Below are 27,853 nucleotides of genomic sequence, written 5' to 3'. Positions count from 1 at the left end.
TCCCACTCACCTAAATTCTTATTCTTCCAAACAAAAACGGGACAAAAGTCAAGAGCCCCAACACGGAAATGTCCCCTAGCATGTGGCTGATACACCAGTGGCACTGTACTGGAGATACTCTGTTCCCTCTCCAAGCAGATGGCAGTGACTACATTGACAGTTGTGGGTGGAGCAACACTGATCTGTAACAACAGGGCATTAGTTCACTGCTGTTTTCCTGGAATAGAATAATCTGTTTTCCCCTCCGTCTTCATCTGTCAGTTCTCAGGCTCTTGGCTGCTTTTGCAATGCTAGGTATGGATTCCTCAGAGTGGACCGTAAATCTAACCAAACTGTGGTTGGGGCCTTGGAGATGGCTTAGTAGAGAAAATATAAGCTGCTGAGCCTTACTGCCCACTTCAGTTGCTGGGATGTGTGTCGTGAAGGGAACTCGCGAGTCTGGTGACTGCACCCGGTGGTCCCTGTTGGAGGTTGTCAGGTTTGCAGTTGGGCGATGCTGCTGTTCTGATAGTAACGCCAGTCAGTAGGGCAGCTTAGCTGGGCACAGCTCAGTCTACATGTTTCTGTAAGGTAGGTGTCCACAGTGGAGCCTCCTCCCTCTACTGCGCAGCCAGTAACCGGTGATGTTTGGGAGGTGTACCTGTGGCAACCCATTTTTAGTTTTTGAGACAGGGTTTCCCAGTAACCTTGGTTGTCCTGGAACTTGCTCCATAGACCAGGCTGGCCTCAAATGCACAGAGATCTGCCTGCCTCTGCCCCACAAATGTTGGGATGAAAGGCCTGCACCATCACTGCCCAGCTTATTGGTGGCAGGTCTAGTTGGGGCACTGTCTCGTAAGGTGACTATTCAAATTGCTTTTCTATTGTGTATATTTTAGAAAGCTGCTACGATAATTGGCTTTGTACTCTGCCGCTGAGCCATATGTGGGTCTTCTGAGAATCAGATGACTGAGCTATCGACATGAAGTGGTTGAGGGTAGGGAGGAAGGAGAGCATGGGACCCAGGACTTGTTTGTGTTGCAGGATATTTGGTCACAGTGTGTTTACTGGCAAGAAAACCCCCAAACCTGATCCAAGAGCTTTCTGAATAAAATCAACCATGGATCAAGAGGCAGGGCAAACAACCTGTTAAATGGAAGTGAACATAGGGTTATTAAGAAGTTATTAAGAAAATGCCATAGAGGCTGAAAAGATGGCTCAGTGGTTAAGAGCACTGACTCTTCTTTTAGAGGTCCTGGGTTCAAATCTGAGCAACCACATGGTGGCTCACACCCATCTGTAATGGAATCCAATGCCCCAGCTATAGTGTACTCATATTCCTAAAATAAACAAATCTTGGAAAAAAAAAAAAAACAACCAAAAAATGGTATGCTGGCTCAGTGGTTAAATACTGACTGCTCTTCCAGAGTCCTTGGGTTCAGTTCCCACCATCCACATGGCTGCTCACAACTGTGTAATTCCAATTCCAAGGGATCTGGCATCCTCCCAGACAACACAAGCAGGCAAAACACCAGTGCACACAAAGTAAAAATAAAAACATGTTCTCTGACCAAACTGTCCTAAAATTCATCTTGGTTAGTTGGTTCCCTTTAATTATTTTAATGTCTTAGTGCTCCACAGAAAGCTAATCATGTAACTATGCTGCAACTTGCCTCTCGGACAGCCAGACAGCAGTGTGGCAGGGATTTAGTCTGCACTGTCGGTCGGCAGGTGGATCTCTAAGGTCAAGATCAGCCTGGTCTACAGAGCCAGTTGCAGGACAGCCAATGCTACAAAGAAAAAAATTTAGTATCTTTTATATTTTCAAATTTCATTCAGCATTAGCATGAAAATGGATGAACTTTTTATCTGTAATATTTGCGAATTTAAGCAAATTCTACCCTTAACACAAACTACTTCAGTATAACCCTATAGCAGAAGAAAGAATGATCACACACTGGGAAGCACAAACTGATGAAGGAGAGTTTTTATTCCATATACTTCTGCAGATTTGCGTTCTTTTACAACAGATATTTATGGATTATATATAAATTCATTTTTAGAAGGCCTAATGAGTTGCACTCAGAACAAACTATCATTGTTTCCAAATTAATCAAGATCTGTTATTTAAAGTTCTGCTTGCATTGTTGGTTGTAGTCCACGGCCCTTATAATTCCAGTTGGGCATAAACCTACATGTGCGTGCGCAGTGCAGCAATGGACGCCTTACTGCCTTTGCCCAGGCTCCCCGCAGGGGTTAAGGGTGTCCTTGGCTGCTGTAGTCTAGAAACATGTAGGGCTGGGATGTAGCTCAGTTGTTAGAGTGCTTGCCTAGGACACACCAAGCCTTGGGCTTGATCCTCAGTACTGCGTAACCTAAGCCTAGGCATGGGCTGAGAAATTCAATAACTAATTTGAGGCCAATTTGGGCTGTAGGACACACTGTCTCAAAATAAAACAAAACTAAACCCCTAAAATCCAGATACGTAGGCACCAACTATAAAGACTGTATCTGTAGGGTGTGTGTGTGTGTGTGTGTGTGTGTGTGTGTGTGTACACTGTGTTGGGGCCAGAGCACTGTTAGGCTGGCCGGCCAGTGAGCTGTATGGATCTGCTTGACCTCACTCCCAGATTGGCTGGTATTAGCGAGTCCCACTAAGTCTCACATGCGGTTCTCAAGAATGAGTGGCTTGTACTTTACTGATTGAACCATCTCCTCAGCCCAAGCCTATGGTTTTACAGGAAGCAAATATTCTTCAGAAATGTTTTCTCCCTAATCTTGATCAGTGATTATATATATATTTATAAAAGTAACATTACTGTGAATGTTGTTATAGAGCTTGTAGAATGTAAGAACTAAAAAAAAACCAGTTAAATTAGGGTACTGAAATAATTTTTGACAAATGTTCAAAAGCACCAAAAACCCATTAAAAACAATGCATAAGTTGGTCATAAACATCTTTCAACAACGGTGTTTGTAGCAGACACCGTTCCTCAGAAGCACACACTGATAGAAAACACAGTGCACAGACTGAACCAAGTAGCAGATGCAGCCCTGGTGCTTCGGACGGACTGCAGCAGTAAGTTTGTGACTGGCTTGTAGACGAGGGCAGTCCATTAGACTGGTACACTTAGCAAACAGGCAAGTGCAGATTGTATGCAAGATTTCAAAGATGGGCAACACCAGGAAGGATCTGGTACATGAATATAATACACAACTGAAAATCTCCCCACAGATCGTGATAATCTGGAGGTAAGTGATATTTGAAATGTCTCCATGTTAGTGTGGTATGCACAAAGGTTTAATGTTAAGAACAGAATAGCTCTTAAACAAGACTTCACAAGACAACTGGCTTTCGATGTCACATTAAGAAAATCATACTTCAAGCTCCAGAGTATGTGGGGCCATAAAACCTGATTAAAGTTTTATATGATAAAAATCCCAGTAAGTAAATGGCTTATTGATAAGTTCAGATTCAATCTAATCATCCAAGAAAAAGTAGTTTCCACTCTTCTTTTGTTCTACATCCTAAAAAAAAAAGAAGTGACACAGTGAGCACTTGTCGCCTAGGAAGACCAGAGCATCTGTGGCCACACAGAATGCTCTCTGTAAGATGCTTTAATGCATGGTTTGTCAGACTGCCATATTCTTGGGGAAACATGGGATTTGGGGAAACATGGATGAATCCCATCTTTAAGTTCCTGGTACAGAAGGCAGCATATTGTCACCTTGGAAGCTGCTTATCATGTAAGACATAATTAACATAGATGTTCTCAGCTCTGTCTATAGGATGGCCAGCGATAGTTTGCTTAGCCACCACATCAGCTCTCACAGTGTTCTGCTTTGACCATCTACAGTGACATAGTAGTCCCAAGAGGCTAGATAAACAAAGGAGAATCTTTTATTCTGGGTAGCCCTGGCTGTCCTTGAACTCACAGAGATCTGCCTGTCTCTGCCTCCCTAGTGCTTTGACTAATGGAGTGTGCCACACCACATGTACCAGATTTCAAGGCAGTTTTAAGTGGCACAGCATAAATCTGAACACCAGATACATGACCAGTTGTTCCCTTGTAGCAAGACTACAAAATGTAAGGGAAGAAAAACACAAATTCTGAGACTCAGCGTGGTCTGGTACAGACCATGATACAGAAAAGATCTGCATATTTTCCACATACCTTGATTGAATTGAGCTTATTTATCCTCGGTCTGTAATTGTTGGGGTCTCTTCTGAACGTAATTTCGAGCTGAGACAAAAATTTGTTCATGCCAGCCAAAAGAGTCTGAGGACTAAGGGGAAAAATGAACAATTTTCATTAAATTTTGTTTAAGGATCAAGACTCACCACTCACCATCGCCTCTTGCCCTCAGCCAAGCAGCAATGCTAATATCACAGAACATTCTTTGGTCACATTTCTGCACAAAACAGACTTAATAAGCTCTGTATCTCTGATGCTGAAGGAAGCGTGAAGACAGAACGGTCAATGCTTTCCTTGTAGAACTGCAGACAGAAAGCAGGGGCCTGCACCATGTTAGAAAAGCACTCTACCCTGAGTTGCTGCTGTAAAGTAAGTCTTCATTAAAACCTTTTCGTGCTACCATCTTAGACTTAGAGGACAGAGAGCTGTGAGCCATCGTGTAGGTGCTGGGAAATGAGCCTGTGTTCTTTCAAAGAGCAGCCAGTGGTAAACACTTGAGACATCTTTCCACAGCCCTCCAAAATTAAATTTTAAATTGGCTAAATAACAACAACAACAACAAAAAAAAAGAGACAATTTAAAGCCTTCTACAAACACAAAAGATCATTAGTGAAGGAACAAATTTTACATATCTGAGAAATTTCCTGAAACGTACATGCTTTCAATAATTGCTGATAGGGTTTAACACGAAATCAAAGACGTTTCGGGATGTGTAGCTCTTTCCTTTTGTGTTTCTGAGAAAGGGTCTTACTATACAGATCTGGCTATCCTGGAACACACTAGGCCAGGCTGTCCTTGATCCTACAGAAATCTGCCTGGCTCCGCCTCTCATGCTGGGATCAAAGGTGTTCAACACCACGCCTGGCTGGTACCTCTATTTTTTGAAAGAATTATTCTAATAGCAACTTTAAACCCTACATCTCAAAGTTTGTGTGAGAACGAAATATAATAATATATGGGCCCAAAATGTGTTTGTGTATTGGTGATTTTATAAGACTGAACTTATAAATGACTGTAGAATGTCTCACAGACAGACCTGAATGTTTACTTTCTCTACAGTACGGCAGACCCAGACAGAACGGTAAGAGAAGAGGAAACACCATACACAAATGCCTGCAGGTCAGTGCTGTGTGTCTGCTGTCTACACTGCAGGTGGGCAAGTCATGTAGTTCTTTGGATTTCACTATGTACAAAAATTAAGTTTCTAAGAAATTATAAACAACTGGATAAAACTGCACTGAAAGAAAAGGTAAGAGAGCTGAAAGATTATCTACCTGGGTCAAGTACTGTGTACGAGCCTGAAAAGGCCTGCTAGGCCCTTCCCAGTACCGTTTGCCAGTAACTTGGGGCGGTGTCGGAAACTGACCTAGCAGCCACCTGCTTCCAAGAAGAAAGCAATAGGACTTCAGTGTTTATGACCTCACTGAAAATTTAGAATGTGATAATTTCCCAGTTGTCAGAACTTAGATTTGACTTCTGAAGATTTTACAAAGCATTTTTACCTGTTTGCAACTGTGTTCTTAGAAGGAACACCATCAAAAACGATGACGCGATCTGCTAGGTAGGTGGCCATGATGAAGTCATGCTCTACAACAAAAGCTGTCTTCTTTGCATGGAGAATGAAACTAGAACACAACAATTTGCAAACCTTTCATAGCTTTTAAGTCACAAACAGGTTTGTATGTCACCACACAAATTAAAATGGTATTCTACAAGAATGACATTTACCGTTTGACGACCCGAGCTGCCATTAGTCTTTGCTCAGAATCCAAATATGCAGATGGCTCGTCAATTAAATAGACGTCAGCAGGCTTGCCCAGACAAAGGGCTAAAGCTACACGCTGCAGTTCACCACCAGACAACGTCTGCACCTAATGGGAGAAGCCAGAAAGCAGGTAAAGCCACCCAAGTCCGAGACAGTGATGTGCACAGACGCAGAAGGCGAACGGTAATGTTATGGTCGTCACCTCTTGGTCAATGATGTTTTCAATTTGTAGGGGCTTCATTACGTCAGTCACAAACTGTGGATGAGTGTAAGCATCTCTGATCTTTTCATGTAGTAACTGGCGAACACTTCCCTGGTTTTAAAGGAAAAAAAAGATATCAAAGGATAAATCACCAAGTAAGAACTTTTCTGTTTATGAATATTAATTAGTACTAAACTTCAGACAAAAGTGAATTCAATTTGCAACCAGTTTGTATCAATTCTATTTTTTTTTTCTTTTTCTTAGACAGGGCCTCACTATATAGCCTCTGCCTCTGAGTGCCAGTATTAAGGGCTGACATGTATCACCATGCATGGCCAATTCTAGTTTCATGCCTATTCACCACCTCGCTCACGTAAGGCTTTCTCCAAGATTTACTTATGTGCATAACTGTCCCAATTATGGACATAAGTAAAAAGGCAATTATAATTTTGAGATTGAAAAGCAGAAAGTAAATGAAAGTTTCAGGGGAGAAAGAATGCAGATCAGCACTAATTCTAAATGTCAAGGAGGGCTTAAAGCATTGGGTAATCTGGAGCTTGTAACCCACAATGCAATGTAACTGAATCCTACAACGGCCTTCCAAGTGTGAGAACATGAACTATCATGTAAATGAAGATGAACTGTTAGAAACTGGGTCAGGGTTGTGATGCTGAAAATACTGTGAGTGAGAAGCTCACTGTCACACTTTCAGAATTCAAAGGACTACTGACTGCCTCAGTATGACCTTGTCAAGTTTATACTTGAAACTATTTACCAGCATTTAATTTCCCTAATGCTGAATAACCTTATATTTTAAGAATATATTAAGTTACTTATCACTCATCAGCTGACGACACGAGGGTTTTTGTACTGATTCTGGTGCTCAAGTGTGCACATTGCTTAGGTCTATGCTACTGAGGAGAATGTTGTTTACAGCTCCGTGCTGCAGAAATCATCTGACTGGCTTTCCAAGGGGCTGTACATTCCCAATAGCAACAGGCAGCATCCGATCTCTTCATACTATCACCAGTATCTGTCCTGTCTTCTGGACTTTACTTATCCTAGTGGTTCTAAGTTGGCATTCACCAGGCATGATCTGCATTTCCTTCACAGCTACAATGTCAAGTATCTTTCCATGTGGATATTTCTGAGCCGTCTGTATTTCTTCTGTAGAAGAATGCTTGCTTTTGCTCAAAGGCTCACATGAGATTTCTGTCACTTCCATAGCTAGATGTGGTGTCACATGCCTGTTAGCTCCAGCATTTGGGCAGCATGGGTAGGTGGATTGAGACTTTCAGGTAGATTAAACCCAGTAATTAACTCATGCTAAACATACACTCTACTACTGAGCTAATGAACTAGCCCCTGACTAGAGCAAAAGACTAAAGGTGTGTGCACATACATACATACAAATACACACTTTAATAGTCAAATTAAAATGACTCACTGTTGATTTGGGACTGATTTTCTGTGGCTTATAACTGACATTTAGAACTGGTACTTCTCCTGCGAAAAAACCACAATTATATATGACACAAAAACTGCCCAGCCCTTTAAAGCATACTCTGTGGGAGAGAGTAAAAGGGAATGTTTCTGACAGTACCTCCTTCGTCTGGCTTAAGCCTTCCAGCAAGCATTCTGATAAATGTGGTTTTACCTGTACCTGATAATACAACAAAAACAAAATTAGCCTTTACATTCCAAATATTCTTACTTGTTATAATCAGAGAAATTTGTCTTGAAGATGGTCTGTGACAGTTGAGAGAAACAATTCTCTCTCACCGTCCAATACTAGCCTAAACTTGGGAGGAATACCAGTGCATTTAATAAACAGTCCACACAACTTAAGTTTTCTGATAATAAATGCATTTGTCTTGGTTATCCTAGTTTGTTAAGGGTGCCATAGGCTATTTTATGACAGAAATGCCTATTCACAGCTCATACAAAAATTGTAACCCAATCAAAAAGATTTACTGAAGCCAGATATGTTGTAATCTCTGGCCCAAGCTGTCCCGGAACTGAGAGATCTGCCTGCCTCTGCCTCCAGAGTGCTGGGATGAAAGGCACGCACCACCATTGCCCATAAAACTATTTATGAAGGTAGACAGAGTGCTCTGAACTTCTAATAAGAAAAGTTTCAAACACAGGAACCCAAGGCAATCATTAAAGCTGGCATAACTTAGTTACTGCCTGCCTAATTGCTTTCAGTCCTTCTGCAGAATGAGTGATTGCTCACAAGTTAACAGAAACATCAGCTGAGCAGAAGCTGCATATTTTTAGTGAAAATAACGAAGAAGTATTAACCCGTTTCAACAATAGTGAGACTAAATTAGTAAATACCACAAACTGTGAAGTCAAAACAGTAAGTGGAAGGATTCAAACTCAGGAGCTAGCCTTGAGTCAGTTCTCCATGAGCACAGATAATTACAGACCCAATTTCACCCTCCCAACCTCAGGGCTTACCGTTTTCCCCCAGCATCACCATGATTTCTGAGTCAGTGAATTCTCCAGCTACAATTGCTAGCTCGAACTCGCCCATCTTCTTCTTCATCCCGGGGTATTTATACATGCACATCTTTTTAACTTCTTCTTCATTTGCTGTCTCAGCTACCTTAAAGACAAGTGATGCATCCCTGAACCTCAAGTTCTCTGTTGGAACATAGCCATCCAAAAATATATTTATGCCTGTCGGGAAAAAAACTGGATTAGTAAAGATCGAAAGAAAATATAAATAAATCTAAAATAATGATTAAGACTGATCAGTGTGAGCTTCTGCCTCAGAAAAATGCATTTTTCTACCATCAAAACCAAAATTAACTCCGTTCACCAGGTGTTAGATTCATTTTAAGTTTATATATGTGTGTGAAACAGGACATCCTTATATTAAAATTGTCATTTTGGGGTAAAAAGCTGGCTCAGTGTATAAAAGAGCTTATCTCTAAGCCTGATTACCTGAGGTCAATTCTGGAACCTCACAGTACAGAAGAAGATAACTAGCTCCTGAGAACTGTTCTCTGGTCTACACATATACACTGTTGTATGCTTGTGCCCCCACACATATACATATGTACTCACACAACATAAACAAACAAATGAAAATTAAAAAAAAGTCAAACATAAGAATGGCATATTTTCAGGTATACAACTGACACAAAATACTATGAAAATTATTTTTAAGATAAGTAATGTTAACTAGTGAGTACTGCTTTGAGATAGCCATATAGTAGGAAGTTATTACTATATTTTTTCTCATATTATTTTATAATCTCATAAGAAATGAAATGAGCTAACCTCACTATTTTTTTTGTTTCCCTATGCAAAGATTATAAACCATTCGCTAGATTGTTTTGTAATGGCTGAAAATAAACTGACATTGTACACAGAAACCCTCTTAAAACAGACCATTCACAGTGGCAAGTAGAGAACAAAAAGGAGATCACTATGTGTGTAAATATAAGGACAGGCCTGGTTTCAGTATGTCATCTATATAACAGGGGGAAATAGTAGCTGGCAGGTCTTGACTCCTCTGGACCAAGAGCAATGTCAGGGACATTTATATTCAAGCGTACAGTGCACTGGAAACCTGGGGAGTGACAAACCAATTTTTCTAAAAGTTTCATTTTTATTCTTTTTAAAAAGTGAAAACGTAGACTTAAAAATTAAAACCAAAAGGAAACTTAGTCTAAGTGTTTCATTTACCAATTAAAGAAGCAAGAAACTTTGGTTAAAAGACAATAAGTTCTGTGCTACCTAACCTGTCAAGTTGAAAATAAGTCTTAATGATAGCCACCGATACAGTTTAGAGAACTTGCATGCATATATAAATCTATATACATAAAGAAATATGTGTACACAGACAGACAGAAACACTGCGTAATAATGGCTGAAGGGGAGGCAAGAAGAATGAAGTAGCCTCTCACATCACCATTTAAACCTCATGTGCAGACCCAGCATTTCTAAGAGGGACGGTCACGAATGACTGAGTCTATCCATACAGCATCCTGACTGTCCACTACTGTAAGGCACAAAGCAGGTGCCCAGCAGTACTTGTGAGCTGAAGAGACAACATTAACTACTGCTTCTGAATGTGGCCCACTACTGTAACGCCAGCACACAGAAATCTCAGGTACACCAGAGGATCGCTGAGTTTGAGGCCACTCTAGAGTATTCTCTCTCTGTCTCTCTCTCCGGGGTGTCTCTGTGTAGCCCTGACTGTCCTGGAACTCACTTTGTAGACCAGGCTGGCCTCAAACCCAGAGATCCACCTGCCTCTGTTTGATGAGTCCTGAGATTAAATGTGTGTGCTGCTATTGCCCTGGGAGTTCCAGTCTTTAAAAACAAAACAAAAACCAAAGGCAAAGCAAACGAGAAACACCCGCCAGAGCAAAAGCCTAAAACCACAGTTAGCTCTACCATCAGGTATTACTCTTGTGTTTGTGTGTGCAGACAGAGGTGAGGGCGGCTCTGTGTGGTTGGCTATGCCATTTCTTCCCCTACTTTCCCTGTGGGCTCAAATGCTTCCACGGCAAGCACAGAGTCATCTGGCAGACCCTCAGTGTTCTCTCCTAACATTAATTTTGCTCATTATCTGTGAGTGTGTGCAGGTGTGCAGGTATGTGTGTGCCAAAAGCCTATGTGTGGAGGTAAGGTGGAGCCCTGGGCTAGAACTCAGATTGTCGGGGTTGGCAGCTAGTGTCCTTACCCACTGAGCCATCCAAGTCTCAGCCCACATTTAAAGAGTCTCCTAAGACTATGGCAAGAAGCGGGGCATGGGTGACACTTGCTTTTAATCCCAGCACACGGGAGGCAGAAGCAGGTGAATCTCAGTGAGTTCAAGGCCTGAGTAGTTCCAGAACAGCCAAGGCTACAGAGAAGCCCTGTGCAGAAAAACAAAAGACTACTGACAAGAAAACTGGGACCATCTCACCAAGTTTCCTTAAAATACATAGCTATTCATCTTAAATATTAGCACGTAAGTTATAAAAACTCCTCCTCCACATTCTAAACTCAAATATTGTTATAACTAGATTGTGATACAATGTTAATTTATTTCTCAAAATTACTCATTTTGTTTAGAAACACTGAACTATCTTATTAGATTTTTAGGGAATCTAAGTGTCACAAACACAAGACAGGGATTACAGATAGGTTTGAAATATAAAAGTAAAATGGTCACTGAAGGAGTGTTCAGGGTTTACCAAAGGTGCTGTCCGGTTAAAGGTAAATTTGAAGGTGACAAATACTGTGAAGTCAAAACATACAGATTGATGATGACAGAACAACAGGGCAAGTGCTTTCTATTCTCCCACCAGAAAGTTCTCAGAAAAAAAAGAATCCTTCTCTGTAACCGTGTATAGCCTTACAATACATTACATTTTCCTCAATGATTAAATTACAAAATGCCAGTTTCATATAGATACTAGACGCAGTACTGATGTCAAAAGTACATTTCTAGGCATGAGAGGACAAAAACAGCATTATGAAGAGGTTCTCAAGTTACCTTCTCTCACACTAAAAGGCATAGTGACAACACCATAAGCACTTGGCACACCATACAGACAGCAGATGAAGTCAGACAGATAGTCTAGTACACTTAGATCATGCTCCACCACAATGATGTATCTGAAAAGCAAACCAGAGTTTTATTTCTAAATTACCATAGCATCATTAGCTAAGACTCTTATATAAATTTATTTTTCTACTATAATTGTAAATCTTAGAAAACAGAATTAAAAAGTACAAAGAACATAATAAAGTCATAAAATATTTTCTTATACAAGATTTATTATTGATGTTCCTTCCTCAGGACAGATGGACTAAGACGATTTAACAATCTATTGCCAGAACAGAAATTAGCAAACACAGCGCGGAGGGAGCTTTTAGGCAGACTCTACCCCCACCTCCATGTATTTCACATGTATCTTCAAAACTAACTGGAAGCACCCTGCCAGAGCTCATACTTGTATAAACAGAATAATCTCTCACAAAACATTTCTCAAGGGGTTGGGGACTTAGCTCAGCGGTAGAGCGCTCGCCTAGCAAGCGCAAGGCCCTGGGTTCGGTCCTCAGCTCCAAAAAAAAATTTCTCAGACTTTCAAGAGCTTTAAAATTTTCATATATCTTACTGTTACTTTATTTATACGAAGAAAAAAATTACAACTTGGTGTTTACTTTCTCAATAAAGCATTTATCTCTTAAGTGTAAGGGCCATTCCTTCCTTCCTCAACGGTCACTTACCAATACTTTCACACTTTAAAATCCCACTCAGTTAGTCTTTTTCAAATCCTATTCACTGTAGGAAAAGCTTTTCCAATATGCAAATGTGTTCTTTCCTACTCTTGAAAGTCCCTTCTTAAAGAATCGCTTGCCTTTCTTATATTCAAATGGAACTAACTTAGGAGTTAAAAGTTCTGTTGTTTTAGGAACACAGCATCTGTGTACCCAAGTTAAGAAATCTGTGCCATAAAAATATAAATAATATATACAGTGAAAGCTGCAGTTTATTATTTTAGATTTCTTACTGTTTTCTGGAGAATGTGATCTTCATATTTTTATAGGATCAAAGAGTGTGCATGCATGCTTTGACGGTCTCAGAGCGGCTAAGCTCTCTGCAGCTTCTTTCCATCAACTCCCACCACACGCGGACCACTATAACTCACCGACACACAGACTGGTACGTCCACAAGTGTTTACTTATTGTCTCTCTTTGGTTAACTGAACATGCTATCACTTGTTACCCTCTCTCATACTAATCTATTTTAATCATTAGTTTTCATAAGATCAGTTCATTCCTGTTATATCTTTCTTTCCTTTTATCTTTTAATTTCACTTAGTGTAAGTGTGGTGTCTTGCTGTCCAGTGATTTGTCTGAATATCTAAATACCGAAATGTGAATTAGCTATGAATTACTTTTCTTTTAGCTCTTCTTTTATTGAAGTTACAATATTATTTGATATTTAAAAATCATAGATGAAAGTAGATATGATTGATTACTAAAAGGGGCTTAGATTAAGAACTACTTAGTCATCTCGTTCTTTATCTCTTAAGTTTACTACACATATGTATTTTTTCTTTACCACTTGAAGGTCTTAAATGTTCTTTATCATGTCAAGTTCTTAAAACACTAGGGTTACAGTTTTATACTTTCCCCCCAAATACTTTCTTAAAATGCTCAAGTATGTGTTATAATGGGTCTCTTACAATTAAGACTCTACCAATAGGAAAATATTCAACTTCATATGGAAAAACAAAACCCAGGACAGCTAAAACAATTCTGTACAAAAAAAGAACTTCTGGAGGAATCACCATCCTGATCTCAAGCTGTATCACAGAGCTATAGTAACAAAACCCACATCGTATTGGCATCAAAACAGGTTCATCGGGTTGGGGATTTAGCTCAGTGGTAGAGCGCTTGCCTAGCAAGCGCAAGGCCCTAGGTTCGGTCTCCAGCTCCAAAAAAAAAAAGGAAAAAAAAAACAAACAAAAAAACAAACAAAAAAACAGGTTCATCAATGGAATCGAATCTAAGACCCAGAGGTAAATCCACACACCTATAGTCACCTGATTTTTGATAAAGAAGCCAGAAATACACAATGAAAAAAGCATCTTCAACAAATGGTGCTGGTCTAACTGAATGTCAGCATGGAGAAGAAAGCAAATAGATCCATATCGCTTATCCTGTAAAAAACTCATGTCCAAGTGGATCAAAAGACCTCAACATAAAACCAGATACACTAAACCTAATAATAGAAGAGATAGTGGGGAAGAGCCTTGATCATTTTTACAGGAGACAACTCTGTCTATCAGTGTTCTCCTCAGGAAGTGGATGAGGTCTTTTGCACTCATGTTCAAACAGTGCTCTCCAAAGAACTGGAGGCAACAATTATGACTCTTGTACTCTTAGAACCTTTGTTCTAAGGAAGATAGATTCTGGTGGTTATTATAAACGATCAAGAAGAAAATCAAGAAAATATTTTTCAAGATTTATTTATTAGATATGAATACATTGTCGCTATCTTCAGATATACTGAAAGAGGGCATCAGATCTCATTACAGATGGCTGTGAGCCACCATGTGGTTGCTGGGATTTGAACTCAGGACCTCTGGAAGAGCAGTCAGTGCTCTTAACCCTGAGCCATCTCTCCAGCCCAAGAAAATATTTAATATTTAAACATTTATAAAATTTCCTCAACAGAAGAAAATAGAAATGTACTGGATTGATACTTACCTATCTGGATTTATTAGAGATCGAATAGTAATGGCAGCCTTTAAACGTTGCTTGACATCAAGGTAACTAGAAGGTTCATCAAACATAAAACTAAGAGAAAAAAAAAAAAAGCAAGTTTGAATGACATAACTACACCTTATCTTTTTTAAGTAGCACAATAATAATGGTTTCTGATTTGACAAATTGAAAATTTTCATATACCAATGAAGGAAGGCTACTTGTTCTGTTCAGAAGAAGGAAAAAGATAATTCCAAAAAGCAGAAATGTATACCTACAAATGTGAGGAGAGCTCTCGAATACTGGACTGACTTATTAATTGGTACCTTCTCATGAAACATATTATAAGAGTCTGAATTACTTTGAAGAGCCATTTTCTTTCTGTTCTTAAATCATATTTACTGTGTATGTTGAGGGGTACCACTACCTGCAAGTGGATATCTCTTTCTACCTTGTGGGTCTGGGGAATTCAACTCAGGTGGTAGGTCTTAGTGGCAGGCTAAGCTGAGCCATCTTGCTGGCCCAAAGAGCCACTGTCTTTATAGGCTCAAGTTCAAAGGCTTTAAAGCAGATGGTTTCTCATGCACAGAATATCAGAGAATATTTGGTGGCAAAGATAGGGCTTGAATATACATCAGAGCAGTAACACAGAAAAATATGGGGATATCTGACAGGAGGAAATATTAGGAAACAGGAAGGAGACCAGCCCTTTTTTATTTCATTTCTCCTCCACAAAGCAATTTTTTCTGATTGACTAGTCTAAAGACCATGCTTTACTTGAGATATCTAGACAGCTTACCAACCTTGACTGGAGAGATTAAGTTTTATGTAAGCAATAAATTACTACTCATAAAAGCAAAGGACTGATTATAGGGAAAGGGGGTCGTAGAAATACAACTGATTTAACACCTCACCTCCAAAATGAAACCCTTAAATGTCTAACTAATTACTCCTTTCAAGATTGCTGCTGAACTAGCAGTCTTACAGATAGGAACTCCGAGACTGAGACACACAGAAGTGTAAAGTGGCCTACATGTCAGCCTTCTGTATGCAAACCACGGCACAAGCGAATCTCTGCAGCTCCCCTCCGGAGAGATCTTCCACGTTCCGTTCCTTCAGGTGAGTCAGATCTACAAGGAACAACCAGAAGCACTGTTCAACACCATCATTCATTCCACTTCGCCTCTTCAGGGCCGAATGCACACACTGCACGCACGGCATGACTCTAGGTCTGAATCACATTACAGTTCAACAGTAAAATAGTCACCAGACCCATAACACAGCATGAGGATTACGACCAAACGCAGTTTATTAGAAGCATGTGCTCAAGTACTCACCTAGCTGCTGACAGACGACTGCCTGTGTCTTTGTTTCATCTTTTCGGTCCAGAATAGAGCCCACTGTCCCCTGTCATAACAGAAAGTTATCACTATCTTCCTTCTGAAACTCCACAAAGTAAAATAAGTATTTTGATAGAACTTGTATCCTCCTACCAGTAATATACAACCTATAACTTCTATCTATAAACAAACTGACCTTTGCTGCCTTGGGAATTTGATCTACATATTGAGGTTTGATAATGGCTTTTAGGTCATCTTCTAGAATCTTGGTGAAGTAATTTTGTAATTCAGATCCACGGAAATAAGTCAAAATCTCTTGCCAATCAGGCGGATCCTAGAAATATAACAGTTTATGAGTTTAAGGTAAAAATACAAAGTGGATAGATCTTAAAATTAAACATATATCTAAATAGAGGACTTCTAATTTAAGATTGAAAGCAGACTTAGTGTCAAATCAAGGTATACTAATTCAAAAGTTTAGGAGAACCATGAATTTTCAGTTAAGCAACACTAACATCTTAATTTTGAAAGGATGTAAGATGAGACTTGTCACACACAAACAGTGACATCAGCACATGGCGTGTAATCCAATATTGGGAGGCTGAGTTCAAGGTCCTCTGAAGCTACATAGTAACCTTAAAAAAAACAAAACAAAACTAAACCAAACCAAATTTGGGACATATAAAACCTTTGAACTGAACTCCACAAACTAATTTAAAATAAGAACGTTGAAAAAACCCATCACTCATAAAAATTTCATAAAAACGACTGAGGCATATTAATTTCCTTAATATTTAATACATACATCATACTTTCCAAGGTTTGGCTTTTGCTTTCCGGCTAAAATTTTTAGAGCAGTTGACTTTCCAATACCATTAGTTCCAACTAATCCCAAAACTTCACCTGGACGAGGGATAGGCAACCTATTAGAGTACAGGAAAACAAACCAAACCACAACAACTTAACTTTGTATTAGGTAGAAAAGGTCCACAATGATCGAATGATGCATTTTACAGCACTTGTATGCTATTAATAAGCTAAAAAATATATGCCAAGCATTAGTGGCTATTAGTGGAGAGAAAGCAGCCAAGAGAAACTAAATGTTAGAAATGTATCCATAATGAATAAAACTCCAAACTTTGTTTATCCAGTTCTTTATCAAAATAACATTTTTCTTTATAGTTAAGGCTCAGCTTTAACACATTTAACACACTTTAAATGTTTGGGTAAAAATCTCACAACAGGTAGAATCCCACATTGTTATTTCCCCCCCAATCTCCAGATGCTGTCGGCTCCTTAAGAGCAGGCAGGGTGAAAATACCTTTTTATTAATAAAACCTAGACTTTCAGATTCAATATATTAATATTCAGGAGACCAAAGTGAGCACTGAGGCCGGGGTGTGCACACCAATAATCCCAGTACCGGAAGGCAGAGACAGGCAGATCTCTGAGTTCAAGGCCATCCTGGTCTGAATATACAAGTTCCAGGACAGCCAGGCAATATAGAGATACCATCCTGAAAAGCCAAAAAGCATTAAAGACCTAGTGATTTAATGTAAGAGTCAAGTCAGTGTAGCACTTCCTGAGGGACATAAAGTTAGTAGATAATTCAAAACAAAGCAACTTCTTTAAAGATTATTTGGGGTAAGGGTACTAGGAACCATTGTCAACTGTGATCACATTTTAGAATAATTTAAGAGTTTTTACCTTCCAGACATCTAGTTTCCTGTATCTTCACAACATAATGCAACTGGTCATTTGTAGTTGCTTTAAAGTCCCTCGGAAATTAATTTTAATATTACCTAGAATGAATGACTGACATTTTTTTGCTTGTTTGCGACCGGATCTCACTATGTAGCCTAGGCTGGCCTTAAACTTAGAGCATCTGCCTCTTGAGCACCAGGATTAAAGACACCCGCTATCATGCCTGGCAAATGCTGACATATAAATTAACCCTGCATTTTATAATATTCTGTTATTTTTTGGTAGATGGGCATTATAATTCTTTTCCACTTTCTGAAAACTATTAAGGGAATTTTACCATGACTGAAGTAAAGAAGAACGTACCTGTGAAGCTTGAAGGCATTGGCACAATAGCGATGTGTTGTTTCTTTTTCCAAGTTGCTTGGCAAATTGACAATTGATAAGGCGCCAAAGGGACATTTCTGTTATTTAAAATAAAGAATCACATATTAATTCATAAAACAAATGAATTAATATTATTGAAATCTTTCAAATATGATAAATAATTTATTTAAAAATAAAAATCAAATTCCTTGATGATTATAGCCGTATAGACAAATTTAACATTCCTCATTACTGATACCACCTAGACTGCTCAAGTTTCCATAATCTGTCTATGACAGACGTTTCCCGCCTTAAATTACTCCTGTTATTGTTTACTTCTTTCCTTTTAAGGTGTGTTGATTATATCATTTGGGGAAGAGGATTATACCTATCCTGCCAATAGAGAACATAGATATTGATCAAAGCTTATTATTTTTGTTATAATTCATCCTTCTATATTAAGAATGTTTCAAGGCTAAGTAAATTAATATCAAAAAAGAAAACATCAATAGAACTCGAAAAAGAAAGCATCAACAGAACTTATTCAGTGCAGTATTTGAGTATCAGATAAATGTCCACAGAATGGAATAGCCCAGTAAGTATAAGGAAGTCACTAAGAACAGTGGGAGCACGAAGGCCGGGGAGACGGCTCAGGTGTGTCCGACACTGAGTTCTGACAGATCCCCAGCACTCATGGAAAACGTCAGGTATGGCAATGAGTTCCTAAAATCCCAGAGCAGGAGGTAGGAACAGGAGGATCCATGGGGCTTGCTGGGCAGTCAATCTAGCAAGACTAGTGAGGTTCAGGTTTAGTGAACCTACAAAAGAAGAGAAAAGAAAAAAGAGCTGAGCACCTTTAGTCCCAGCACTTGGGAGGCAGAGACAGATTTCTACAAGTTCAAGGCCAGCCTGGTCTACAGATTGAGTTCTAGGACAGCCAAGGCTATACAGAGAAACCCTGTCTCAACAAACAAAAATAAACGAGTAAATGAATGAGGGATGCCATCAAGAAAGACACCTGGCTTGTGTGACTTCTGGTCTCTAAACACACACCTACCCATGTAAACATGCACATTAAAGAAAAAAAAGGCAACAGTAATGTGGCTAGAAAAGTGTCTCTAAAGAATAGACAGACAATGGTAGAGACGTAGCCAGAAGGGTCAGGTCAGATTTCTGCTCTCTTTAGTACAAGTCTTCAGTGTGCTGAAGGAACTGATTCAGAGAATTCAGGGAATCTTCATCTCAAACTGCCAACACAACAAATTTAAGGAGCTTTGTTCTCTAATAACTTCTGCCCCCAGAATACTAAATTTTCATAGCTATATTTTCCACTCTCCTCTTCTCAATGCAGGCTATAGGGGATTTCAAACTCTCATGTGACGTGGAAATGTGGATTACTCTGTTCAGGATGTATTACCCTCCTCCCCCGAGTTTCATTAGTGTTTTAGGCATTCAGATGCACATCTAGAATAGTATTTGGAATATTATTTTCTTACAGCATCAAACAGGCAGCCACATATGATGAAGGATTAGTCAGATTTGCCAGGAATAATATTTCCTGCTTATGCTTTTCAAAATAGGAAAAACTATTTCCAGGATCCATGTAACTTTTCTGGACACTTGAATAAGGTTTCAAAAACACCCACGGCTTATATGATCAATTTCTAGGGAAGTTTTCAAACTCTGGTGATGTTTCTTTTTACATTCCCTATAAACAAAAACATCTAAGAACTTATTAGTTGCTATATCTCTCTTATAAGCTAATGTTGGAAATTTACGAGATTAAAAAGTCATTTAAGAGATGTCTAAAGTTATACTATTGGGATAAATACAATATATATATGAGGTATGGTAAACATTTTTAGATTAAATTCAAGGTATTTTAGTTGTATTTCTACTTGAGAGTGGTAAATTTAAAACTGGAGACAGGTATGGTCCTCCTGTTTAACTGCTTTATTGTATTGTTTTTCCTTTTTTATGTTCTCAGTTTGAAATGAAGATTCAATGAATTCTCCGAATCAGCTCTCTGAGGGTGCACACTTTTAATCCCCACCTGGGAGGCAAAGACAGATAAATCTCTGAGTTCAAGGCCAGTCTAGTCTACATAGCATATTCCTGCTGGAGCTACAGAGATCTGTCTCAAAATGAAAACAGACTTAAAAAACTATAATGCCAGTTATACTTTATCTCTAAAAATTCCTGGAAAAGATGTGATACATTTTTGTATAATGAAAAGCTCAATACGAGAAATAATTTAGTTAGAAATATCTTTACCTAGCTACAGATGATGACTTTTAAAATTTATTATTATATATGTGTACACACATACATTATGTGCGTTTTGTGGACAGTGTGTGCCTGTGTCTGTATGCTCTCCTGTGTGCGCATGCCATAGTGCAGTATGTGGATGCCAGAGGACAAATTTGTGGAGTTGGTTCTCTCTACAGTTAAGTGGGTTCCTCAGTCCGACCTCAGGTAATCAGACTTGTTCAACGAGTGCCTTTTTCTTCCAGGACATCTCACTGACCCATTAACTTCTTAAAGGTGTGCTTTGGGGCTCTCTGCTCCTCCCAGGTCCAGAGACAGATGCACCTCCTTATGCAGTGCCAGCCTTGTCCCTGAAACATGATGGTGAAGGTTGGAATGAACAGACTTGTCCATATTGGGTGCCTGGACTGCATGTTTGCTTTCAACTCTGGCGACATGCAACATGGGCTCTGTGCTATCAGTGATCTCATCATTGAACTCAACTAGATGCTGTCCAATGTTCCAGCGTGATTATAACCATGGCACTTTTCACAGCAGTCAAGGCTGGCAATGGGAAACTTTTGTCGATAGGAAGGCCACTTCCATCTCCCGGGAGTGTGATCTGGGACCGAGGGTCCAATGGTATCTTGATTATCATGGAGAAGGCCGCAGCCCACTAAAGGGTGGAGCTGGAAAGGTCATCATCTCTGGATGCCCTCTGTTTGTGAAGGGCATTAACCATAACAAGGATGAATAACTCACTCAAGATCATCAGTAAACCCTCCCTCATCACCAACTGCTTAGTTCTCATGGCCAAGGTCATCCATGACAACTCTGGAATCACTGAAGAACTCAGGACTGTGATCCATACCATCACTGCCACCCAGACCAGAGACGAAACTGTGATGATAGACATGGAACTGCCTAGAACATCATCTTTCCATGCACTGGTTTCACCAAGTCTGTGGGCAAGATCCTCACAGAGCTGAAAAGTAAGGTCACTGACACGGCCTTCCATAGTCCTACTCCTGATGTGTCTACAGTAGATCTGACCTACCACCTGGAGAAAACTGACAAACATGATGATATCAAGAAGGAAGTGAAGCAGACATTGGGAGGTCTAAAGAACATCTACTCTAGGTTATAATGAGGACCAGGTTGTCTCCTGGGACTGACACTGGTCAACAGTCCCTCTGCCAAGCTCGTCTTCAGGTACGACTTTGAATTTGATGGCCCTCACAGTCCACGTGATCTCCAAAGAATATCCCAGACTACCCACCTCAGCAGGAACAAGAGACAAGTTACTGTGGAGTTCCTACCCTAACTAAAACCCAACACACCTATTTTCCTTCACAGTTTTTGTTAGATGCTCTCAAAAGAGAGGGGCTTAGAGGATCCTACTGTCTTGCAAACCACCATTAAAGTTCACTGGAACTCCCAAACAAATAAGTAAATAAAGTAAGTTTGGTTTGGGGCCACCAAAATCTCACAGTAGGTAAAGGTGCTTGCCATCAAGTCTGCTAATCTGGGTATGAAACCTACATTGTACAAGAACTGACACCTGAATATTGTCCTCCAATCTCTTCATGTACACTCTGGCACAGGCATACACAAATGGGAACATACACATGCACACTCTCTTAAGATTACAAAATAAACAAAAGTAAAAAAGTAGCTAGGGGACTCCTTCACCGTTGTGCTGAGCTCACTGAAGAGTTGCCATGAGCAAAGCCCACCCTCCCGAACTGAAGAAGTTTATGGACAGGAAAATGTCATTGACGTTAAATGGCGGCAGGCGTGTATGAGGAAGACTGCGGGCTGTGATCCCTTTATGAACCTTGTGACTGATGAGTGTGTGGAGATGGAACCAGGGGGCAACAGAACAACATTGGGATGGTGCTCATCCGAGGAGACAGCATCGTCGTGTTAGAAGCCTTGGAAAGAGTCTGACCAGTGTTCAGCAGTGTGTCCACGTCCCTCCACAAAGGCGTGCTTGACTGTGATGTAGAATTAGGTCACGTACATTTTCATATGAAACTTTTTGCTAAATAAACTTTTGTGATATCAAAATAAAAAAAAAGTAGCTAGGGGTGGTAGTGCATTCGGGAGGTAGAGTCAAGCAAATCTCTGAATTCTATCTAGGTTGTCCAGAGTAGTCTATTAATGTAAAAGAACAATAATATTGTCCCAAGAATATTGCTTTCTTAATCTCATTTTTAATTTATCTGCCCTATTCTTCTGTCTTTTTAAAAAAATTTAAAGTACTTAAAATTTTCACATTTTATTTTTGACTCAACAAACAAATATCACTTACCTTAATACAAATACCACAACCAATACAAAGAGTTTCAGAAATCCATGCTATTTTGCTCTGGGGTGTAACCTCTATGCATAATTTTCCTGGTAAAGAAAAATAATTTCCTTTACTATTAGGACACTTTTAAAATTGCCATTCAGAAAATGCCTCTTCCAAAGTCTCACACAGCAGTTTCGACGATAATGATTTAAACCAGAGTTTGGTTGGACAGCTTCTGAATTAAATACCTAGGTTTACTAATTATGTACTCTTATCAGGTAGTACACAAATGGCCAATATATTTTGTTTAAGACCAATAATAATACTGTAAACCTCAAAACAACATTATATGTAAGTTGACTAACCTCAATTTGGTTTTGGTGTTTAGGTGCAATGGGAGTTCGGGGTTCACTGACTGACTCATTAAGAAGGCCTGTCTCAGCACTGAAAGGCACACCACAGACAGGAATAAAATAGTTCAGTGAGGTAAATGAAACCATAAAAAGCTGTGAGGTTTTCTAGTAAACAGCCAGATTTAAGCACAGAATTTGAGACATCAACAACTGAACTTCTGAAAATCATGGGAGATACTAACAGATAACACCTACAGGTTCTTTTCTGAGTCTAGAAGTCACAACTACAAGGTAGCAGTCAAGTGACAATATGGAAGACCATCAACAACTCGTCACCTCTGAATTGTTAGATTCACACCATCCTGAAAATCTAGCAATACCCTACAAAATGACTGTCATAAAACTTAACAATTATTTTCACTTTTTGGTTTCAAGATGGAGGCAACATCGAATGTAAGGGTCGTGGTAATCCTTCCTTCCCGTGACTCAGGCTTGTAGAACAGCAAGGATCACGTAAGCTTTGGCTTGATATTGTTCAAATATCTTAACAATGACACTCTCTAATTTCTTTCTTTTCTTTTTTTTCTTTTTTTTTTCGGAGTTGGGGACCGAACCCAGGGCCTTGAGCGCTCTACCACTGAGCTAAATCCCCAACCCCTCTAATTTCTTTCAAAAGGACCATTTAAAACCAATAAAAGTTTAGGATTCTAAATTTCTCACTTTTGTAGCTCAAAGAAACCAACAGTGATTAATGTAGTTTCTGCTATGCCCCTAGGAAGCTTCAAACCCATCTGCTCTCTACTCTTAGAAAGGGTAACAGAGCCACTTACCCATCCGGACTACGGGGCAACTTTTTTTGCACTCCTGTCGACATTTTTTAGGTTTGCATTTGTCGTGGTTGACAATAGCGATTCTTGTTAACTTGTCTGCCATAATTGTAACACAGAATATCCAGCTCTTCTAGTAAAGAAAAAATGAACAGTTATAGCAGATTCTATATAATATAAAGAGAAATAATTTATGGGCATAAAAGAAGGACCCAAATAATCATATGGAGTTCCTATGTTCATTTGGAAAATTAAAAATATATATTAGGAACAGAAAAATAATCTATTCAGTTTGGAAAACAAAATAGGTGCCACTTAAAATACCACAAAAAAATTCCTAGAAAGATATTTAATATATACACAGAAGAAAATGCTCAAGAACACTAGGTATAAAAGACTTAACCAAATAAATTACATTATCTTAGGTTTATAATAAAAGTAATTAATATCAAAGAAATCTAATTCTTCTGAAATTTATATATGCAATTAAATCTCTTGGGTAAAAATAAGCCACATAAACCAAAGCTCTTTTGGGAAAAAAATAATCAGGAAAATTCAAACAGCAACAATGGAAAACTAACACATGCCAGATTAAAAAAATTATACAAGGTCTCATTAATACTGATACCATTGTATGAGTATAAATCTCTTAAGACTATATATAAACACACCCATACTCTGTCTCTAAAGATTTTTCTTCTTTTGTTCTCCCAACAAATCATGAATTCATTTTCTTGTTCAACTGACTCTAATGACTACTACTGATGGAAAGGGGAAATACTTATTAGACTTGTGAGGATCCTGCTACAGCCCAGATTTTTATACAGTAGCAACATCGTATATATACTTACTATGTCTTAAAGACTTTTCAGAGTCCTGACTATACCATCTATAGAGGGTTATGGTCAGACCAAGTGTAGACTCTTTTATAATATTGGGGTTGGTGCACTGACATTGACCCTCTAGTGTGACTAAAGGGACTGAGTTCTAACAGTGCCTTCCCAGTCCGGTTTATCTCCAAACCTAAAGAAACCAAAGACATTAATGATGCTGACTTTTTCTGAGATCCACAACTTACATGGCCTTATATGACTAGACTTGAGGGACAGAAGCGATCTTGTTCTTCAACAGGGTCCTACACTATTCCCTCTTCCTCCCTAAAACTAGACTTTCCTCTCAGACCTGAATGTTTTCATCATTTACAGACCTCCAGACCTCTTCCTTTCAAATCAGGAAATGCTCTGCTTTGTTTTGGTAGAGGTGAGCTAAGCTATACTAATGAAAAACAAAAACAAACAAACAAAAACAAAACCTTGACTGCTGTGCTGATAAAGTAATTTCTTTAAAAACTGATCCAGACCTCCTAAATTTAACTTAGAAATTTTACTTTACCTAAAAAGCTTACTTAAAACCCCAAACCAAACCATGTAATTTTCTAGGAAATTGACTATTTTAGCAAACAAGCCAACGAACTGGACAACATGCATTCCAAAACAACAAACAACGCTTTTCTACAGAGTACTTGGTACTTGGAGGTATTTTCAGAGATAAATACATCTAAACTATGAAATTGCTTACATTGGCCTCTATTTTGTGACGCTAAAACTATGTTCTCCAATTATTAAAAAATAGTAAGAGTCTATATAATAAACAATATTTATGGGGAACTGAACATACTAGAAGTGGCTAATAAAGTTGATTTACATAATAAATTATTTTACATTTAAGAAAATATAGATTCTTTGGATGACGAATGGTTACATAGGTAAACATAATTTGTACAACTTCCATATTATTTATTATTTGAAATTATTGAAAAGGAGTTAGTTCCCTTCTTTCCAGCAGGAAGAAGCTTGAAGAGGAATATTACAGAGAAAACTTTTAGGGATACAAACAGATCTGAAAACATTTCAGATGTGAAGGCCGACTATTAAACCAGTGACTCTGCTGTCTGTCTTCTAGGTGAGTGAATAGATGGTACAGATGGAAACACTGCCAGTCTAAGATCACAGGAAATAGCATGACCTATGCTTACCGTAAATTAGCCTTATAAAGCATAGTAAGTTGGGAAGGGCACATAGCTTTGATTTTTAATGGATCTCCTTCCAGCAATTGCTATATGTTCTTTTGAAACATATTTTTGTCTTTGTTGCTTCGTTTATAGAGGTGAGGTAAACTATGTTATGAAAAGATAAAGACTTAAACACATTTTGGTTCAAAACTATTTAAGCTTTTGATTACAGGGAATACATTATCAACTGACAGACACAGGGTGACATATGGGACCACTGGCTACAACACAAATGCTACTATCCGAATTCCCAACTCCCTAGTTGGTAGTCCCTGGGAGAAGGATAAACCAATAAAAGCTGTTTGACAGCTACCCTTTTTACCATCAAAACAGAGAAGATACTCATGTAGCTCTTGGGGTGTAGAAATTCAGTTTGACCATCATTTATTTGCAACAAATACTAAATACCTCCAATGTATTAAGCCTAGAAAGATATCTAAAGACATTTTGAATAAAGACACCATCACTGATGTCAAGAAGCCTAAGATGTAATAAACGAGAAAACTGATTAAGTCACTAATGGGAAGAGGACAGGGTGCTACAAAGTGCCTCTCCAAAGTCCTAAGGACAGGCACTCAACTCGGAAATTCACTTGGGCTAACCCCAGTCCCAACTGAAAACACGTCGCTATGAGAAAGAAGGAAACACGTTTGCCCGTCTTTTCTATAAAGTCTGGGACTGGGCTAGGAGTAGTGGACTTTATGGCGGCAAGATGCCATCCATGACTCACTCCACAATCATTAAAAAACCATGACTTCTCACAACCGAATGCCAACGTAGCCATTTGACTGTAAGGGGGAAGCTTGGGGTATCTGGGAGTGCGGTAAATTCTAAAGGTGTTTTCCTCTATAGAAGGGTTAGCTTAAGGGTGGGAGCGGGGGGAAAGGGGCAGTGACGGGTGGAGAGCAGAGACTATGGCATCTGGGACCATTCTCGTGGCAGCTGGCCGAGTTTGGAGTATAGATGCCTCGAGGCCAGGATGGTTGAACGGACGCGCGAGGAATGCTCCGGCAGTCCCAGATGTGCAGCTGGAGCCGGTTGCCACGCGCCACGGTCCCCGCTATTGAGGCCTAACTACGGACGCTCAGAGAGCGTCCCTAATAGTCTTCCCAAGGTGGCAGCCGGCCGCCGAACATCAAACCCCTCCCACGAACTCCCGTACCTGGAGACAACGGTCCCCTTCCAATGGGCCGTGCAGTAGCCAAAGCAGGGCTAGCCGTCAGGTCTTAGCACACAGCGTGTTCTTACCGCCACCGGCCAAGATGGCGGTGCACAGCCGCCGCCTCGCGCAAGGCATGAGAGCGTAGTGCGCGTGCGCGACAGAGCTCCGCGTCGGCGCCCTGGAGAGAGAGGGTGTGGCGCTGTGACGTCATCGTGCTGCGACGCCAATTAACTGAGGGAACCTAGAACCACTGAGCAGCAGTGGAAGTGGCTGGGACCCTGAGAACCGGAATTGTGGCGAGCCAGGTGTGTAAGATCGCGGCTCTTCCTTGATTTAGAGAACCGTGTGTTAGCGGGCGCAGATGAGTCCTCCTCCCTAGTCTCGGCGGCGTTAGGCTTGCTGTCTCCTCAGGCTTTGTGGACCTTGCTAATCTGGTAAAACGGGCGGTATCAGGCAGGATCCCAAGTCTAGTTCTCAGCTTTAAGGCCAGGAACCTAGTTCTGTCCTAGCGTTTTGTTTTATCCACTTGGCTGTTCTTTGAAGTTTGTTCCAGTGTCGAGATGGGCCCTCCAACTCGCATCCCCAGTGGTAGGACATTCAGGCTTTAACGTAATTTATGATGTTTCTGTGACTACCTAAATTATAAATTAGTATTGTTTGTGTGGCGGTTACAGGGATTGCTTGGAATCCAAAGGGAGGTGTCAAGGAGATGGTCTATAGTTATATTGCTCTTGCAATAGGACTTTATAGAATTTATTGTAAATAGAATTTACAATAATGTAGAGTATCCTTAAAAGTCAACGAGAAAATGTAACATGTTCTTGATTCTCCAAGAAATTTTTTTTTAATGCTTTTCATAGATTTCCTAGGTTTAACAAACGATAAAAATATGGAGGGAATAAGAGTGATTATTTTGCCATTGAAAACTTACTTTACATCTTTTTATTTTTTGAGACAGGATATTGATAGATTATTTCTCTGCCGTCGGTGAAATAAACCAATTTAAGCCAGATTAGATTATATAAAACGCAGGTTTATTGGAAAGCTGCTCTTAGGTGGGCTAGTTCACTGGCTCCAAGGCCAAGGCCAGGGAAGTCTCCACAGGGAAAGAGAGGTAGGAGACA

The 27,853-nt window shown here is 39.6% G+C and overlaps 2 protein-coding genes and 1 pseudogene across 13 annotated transcripts in view; 2 read left to right on the top strand and 1 right to left on the bottom strand.

The window, feature by feature from the left end:
• Nucleotides 1-1,948: 1,948 nt before the first annotated feature.
• Nucleotides 1,949-26,864, bottom strand: Abce1 (ATP binding cassette subfamily E member 1). 4 transcript variants are annotated; one of them, XM_087594832.1, is made up of 19 exons: nucleotides 26,730-26,864; nucleotides 23,500-23,629; nucleotides 22,335-22,420; nucleotides 20,301-20,391; nucleotides 17,774-18,591; nucleotides 16,512-16,629; nucleotides 15,903-16,040; nucleotides 15,704-15,773; nucleotides 15,400-15,496; nucleotides 14,370-14,459; nucleotides 11,643-11,764; nucleotides 8,606-8,827; nucleotides 7,746-7,805; nucleotides 7,590-7,648; nucleotides 6,143-6,253; nucleotides 5,904-6,046; nucleotides 5,678-5,800; nucleotides 4,155-4,266; nucleotides 1,952-3,507 (listed from the first exon to the last, which is right to left on the bottom strand). In XM_087594832.1, exons 10-19 carry the CDS (start codon nucleotides 14,453-14,455, stop codon nucleotides 3,460-3,462), a joined length of 1,086 nt encoding a protein of 361 aa, XP_087450958.1. In that variant the 5' UTR covers nucleotides 14,456-14,459; nucleotides 15,400-15,496; nucleotides 15,704-15,773; nucleotides 15,903-16,040; nucleotides 16,512-16,629; nucleotides 17,774-18,591; nucleotides 20,301-20,391; nucleotides 22,335-22,420; nucleotides 23,500-23,629; nucleotides 26,730-26,864; the 3' UTR covers nucleotides 1,952-3,459.
• On the top strand, nucleotides 21,703-22,009 carry LOC147999416 (small nuclear ribonucleoprotein G pseudogene; annotated as a pseudogene).
• Nucleotides 26,865-26,880: 16 nt separating the features above from the next.
• Anapc10 (anaphase promoting complex subunit 10) overlaps nucleotides 26,881-27,853 on the top strand; it is a 52,428-nt gene continuing 51,455 nt past the window's right edge. For 3 of the 9 annotated variants that reach the window (XR_015643409.1, XM_087594827.1, XM_087594825.1), the window contains exon 1: nucleotides 26,973-27,034. The gene's annotated coding sequence lies outside the window, so the exon portion shown is untranslated. Of the gene's footprint in view, nucleotides 27,318-27,853 lie in introns of all 9 variants that reach the window. The other 6 variants (XM_087594829.1, XM_087594824.1, XM_087594826.1 and 3 more) reach the window with 3 other exon arrangements.

This window comes from Rattus norvegicus, chromosome 19 (genome assembly GCF_021556685.1).
Source record: "Rattus norvegicus strain SHRSP/BbbUtx chromosome 19, alternate assembly SHRSP_T2T, whole genome shotgun sequence".
Lineage (NCBI taxonomy): Eukaryota > Metazoa > Chordata > Mammalia > Rodentia > Muridae > Rattus > Rattus norvegicus.
This window is presented reverse-complemented; position numbering and strand designations above follow the sequence as displayed.

What these genes read in the sequence shown, in the direction of transcription:
- Abce1 (XM_087594831.1), bottom strand. Translation starts at nt 23,602, where the DNA reads ATGGCAGACAAGTTAACAAGAATCGCTATTGTCAACCACGACAAATGC. An exon ending in TCTCTAATAAATCCAGATAG is followed by an intron (nt 11,765 to 14,369) that starts GTAAGTATCAAT and finishes TTTGCTTTTCAG; the next exon opens with ATACATCATTGTGGTGGAGC. An exon ending in AAATCAGTCCCAAATCAACA is followed by an intron (nt 6,254 to 7,589) that starts GTGAGTCATTTT and finishes CTTTAAAACCAG; the next exon opens with GGAAGTGTTCGCCAGTTACT.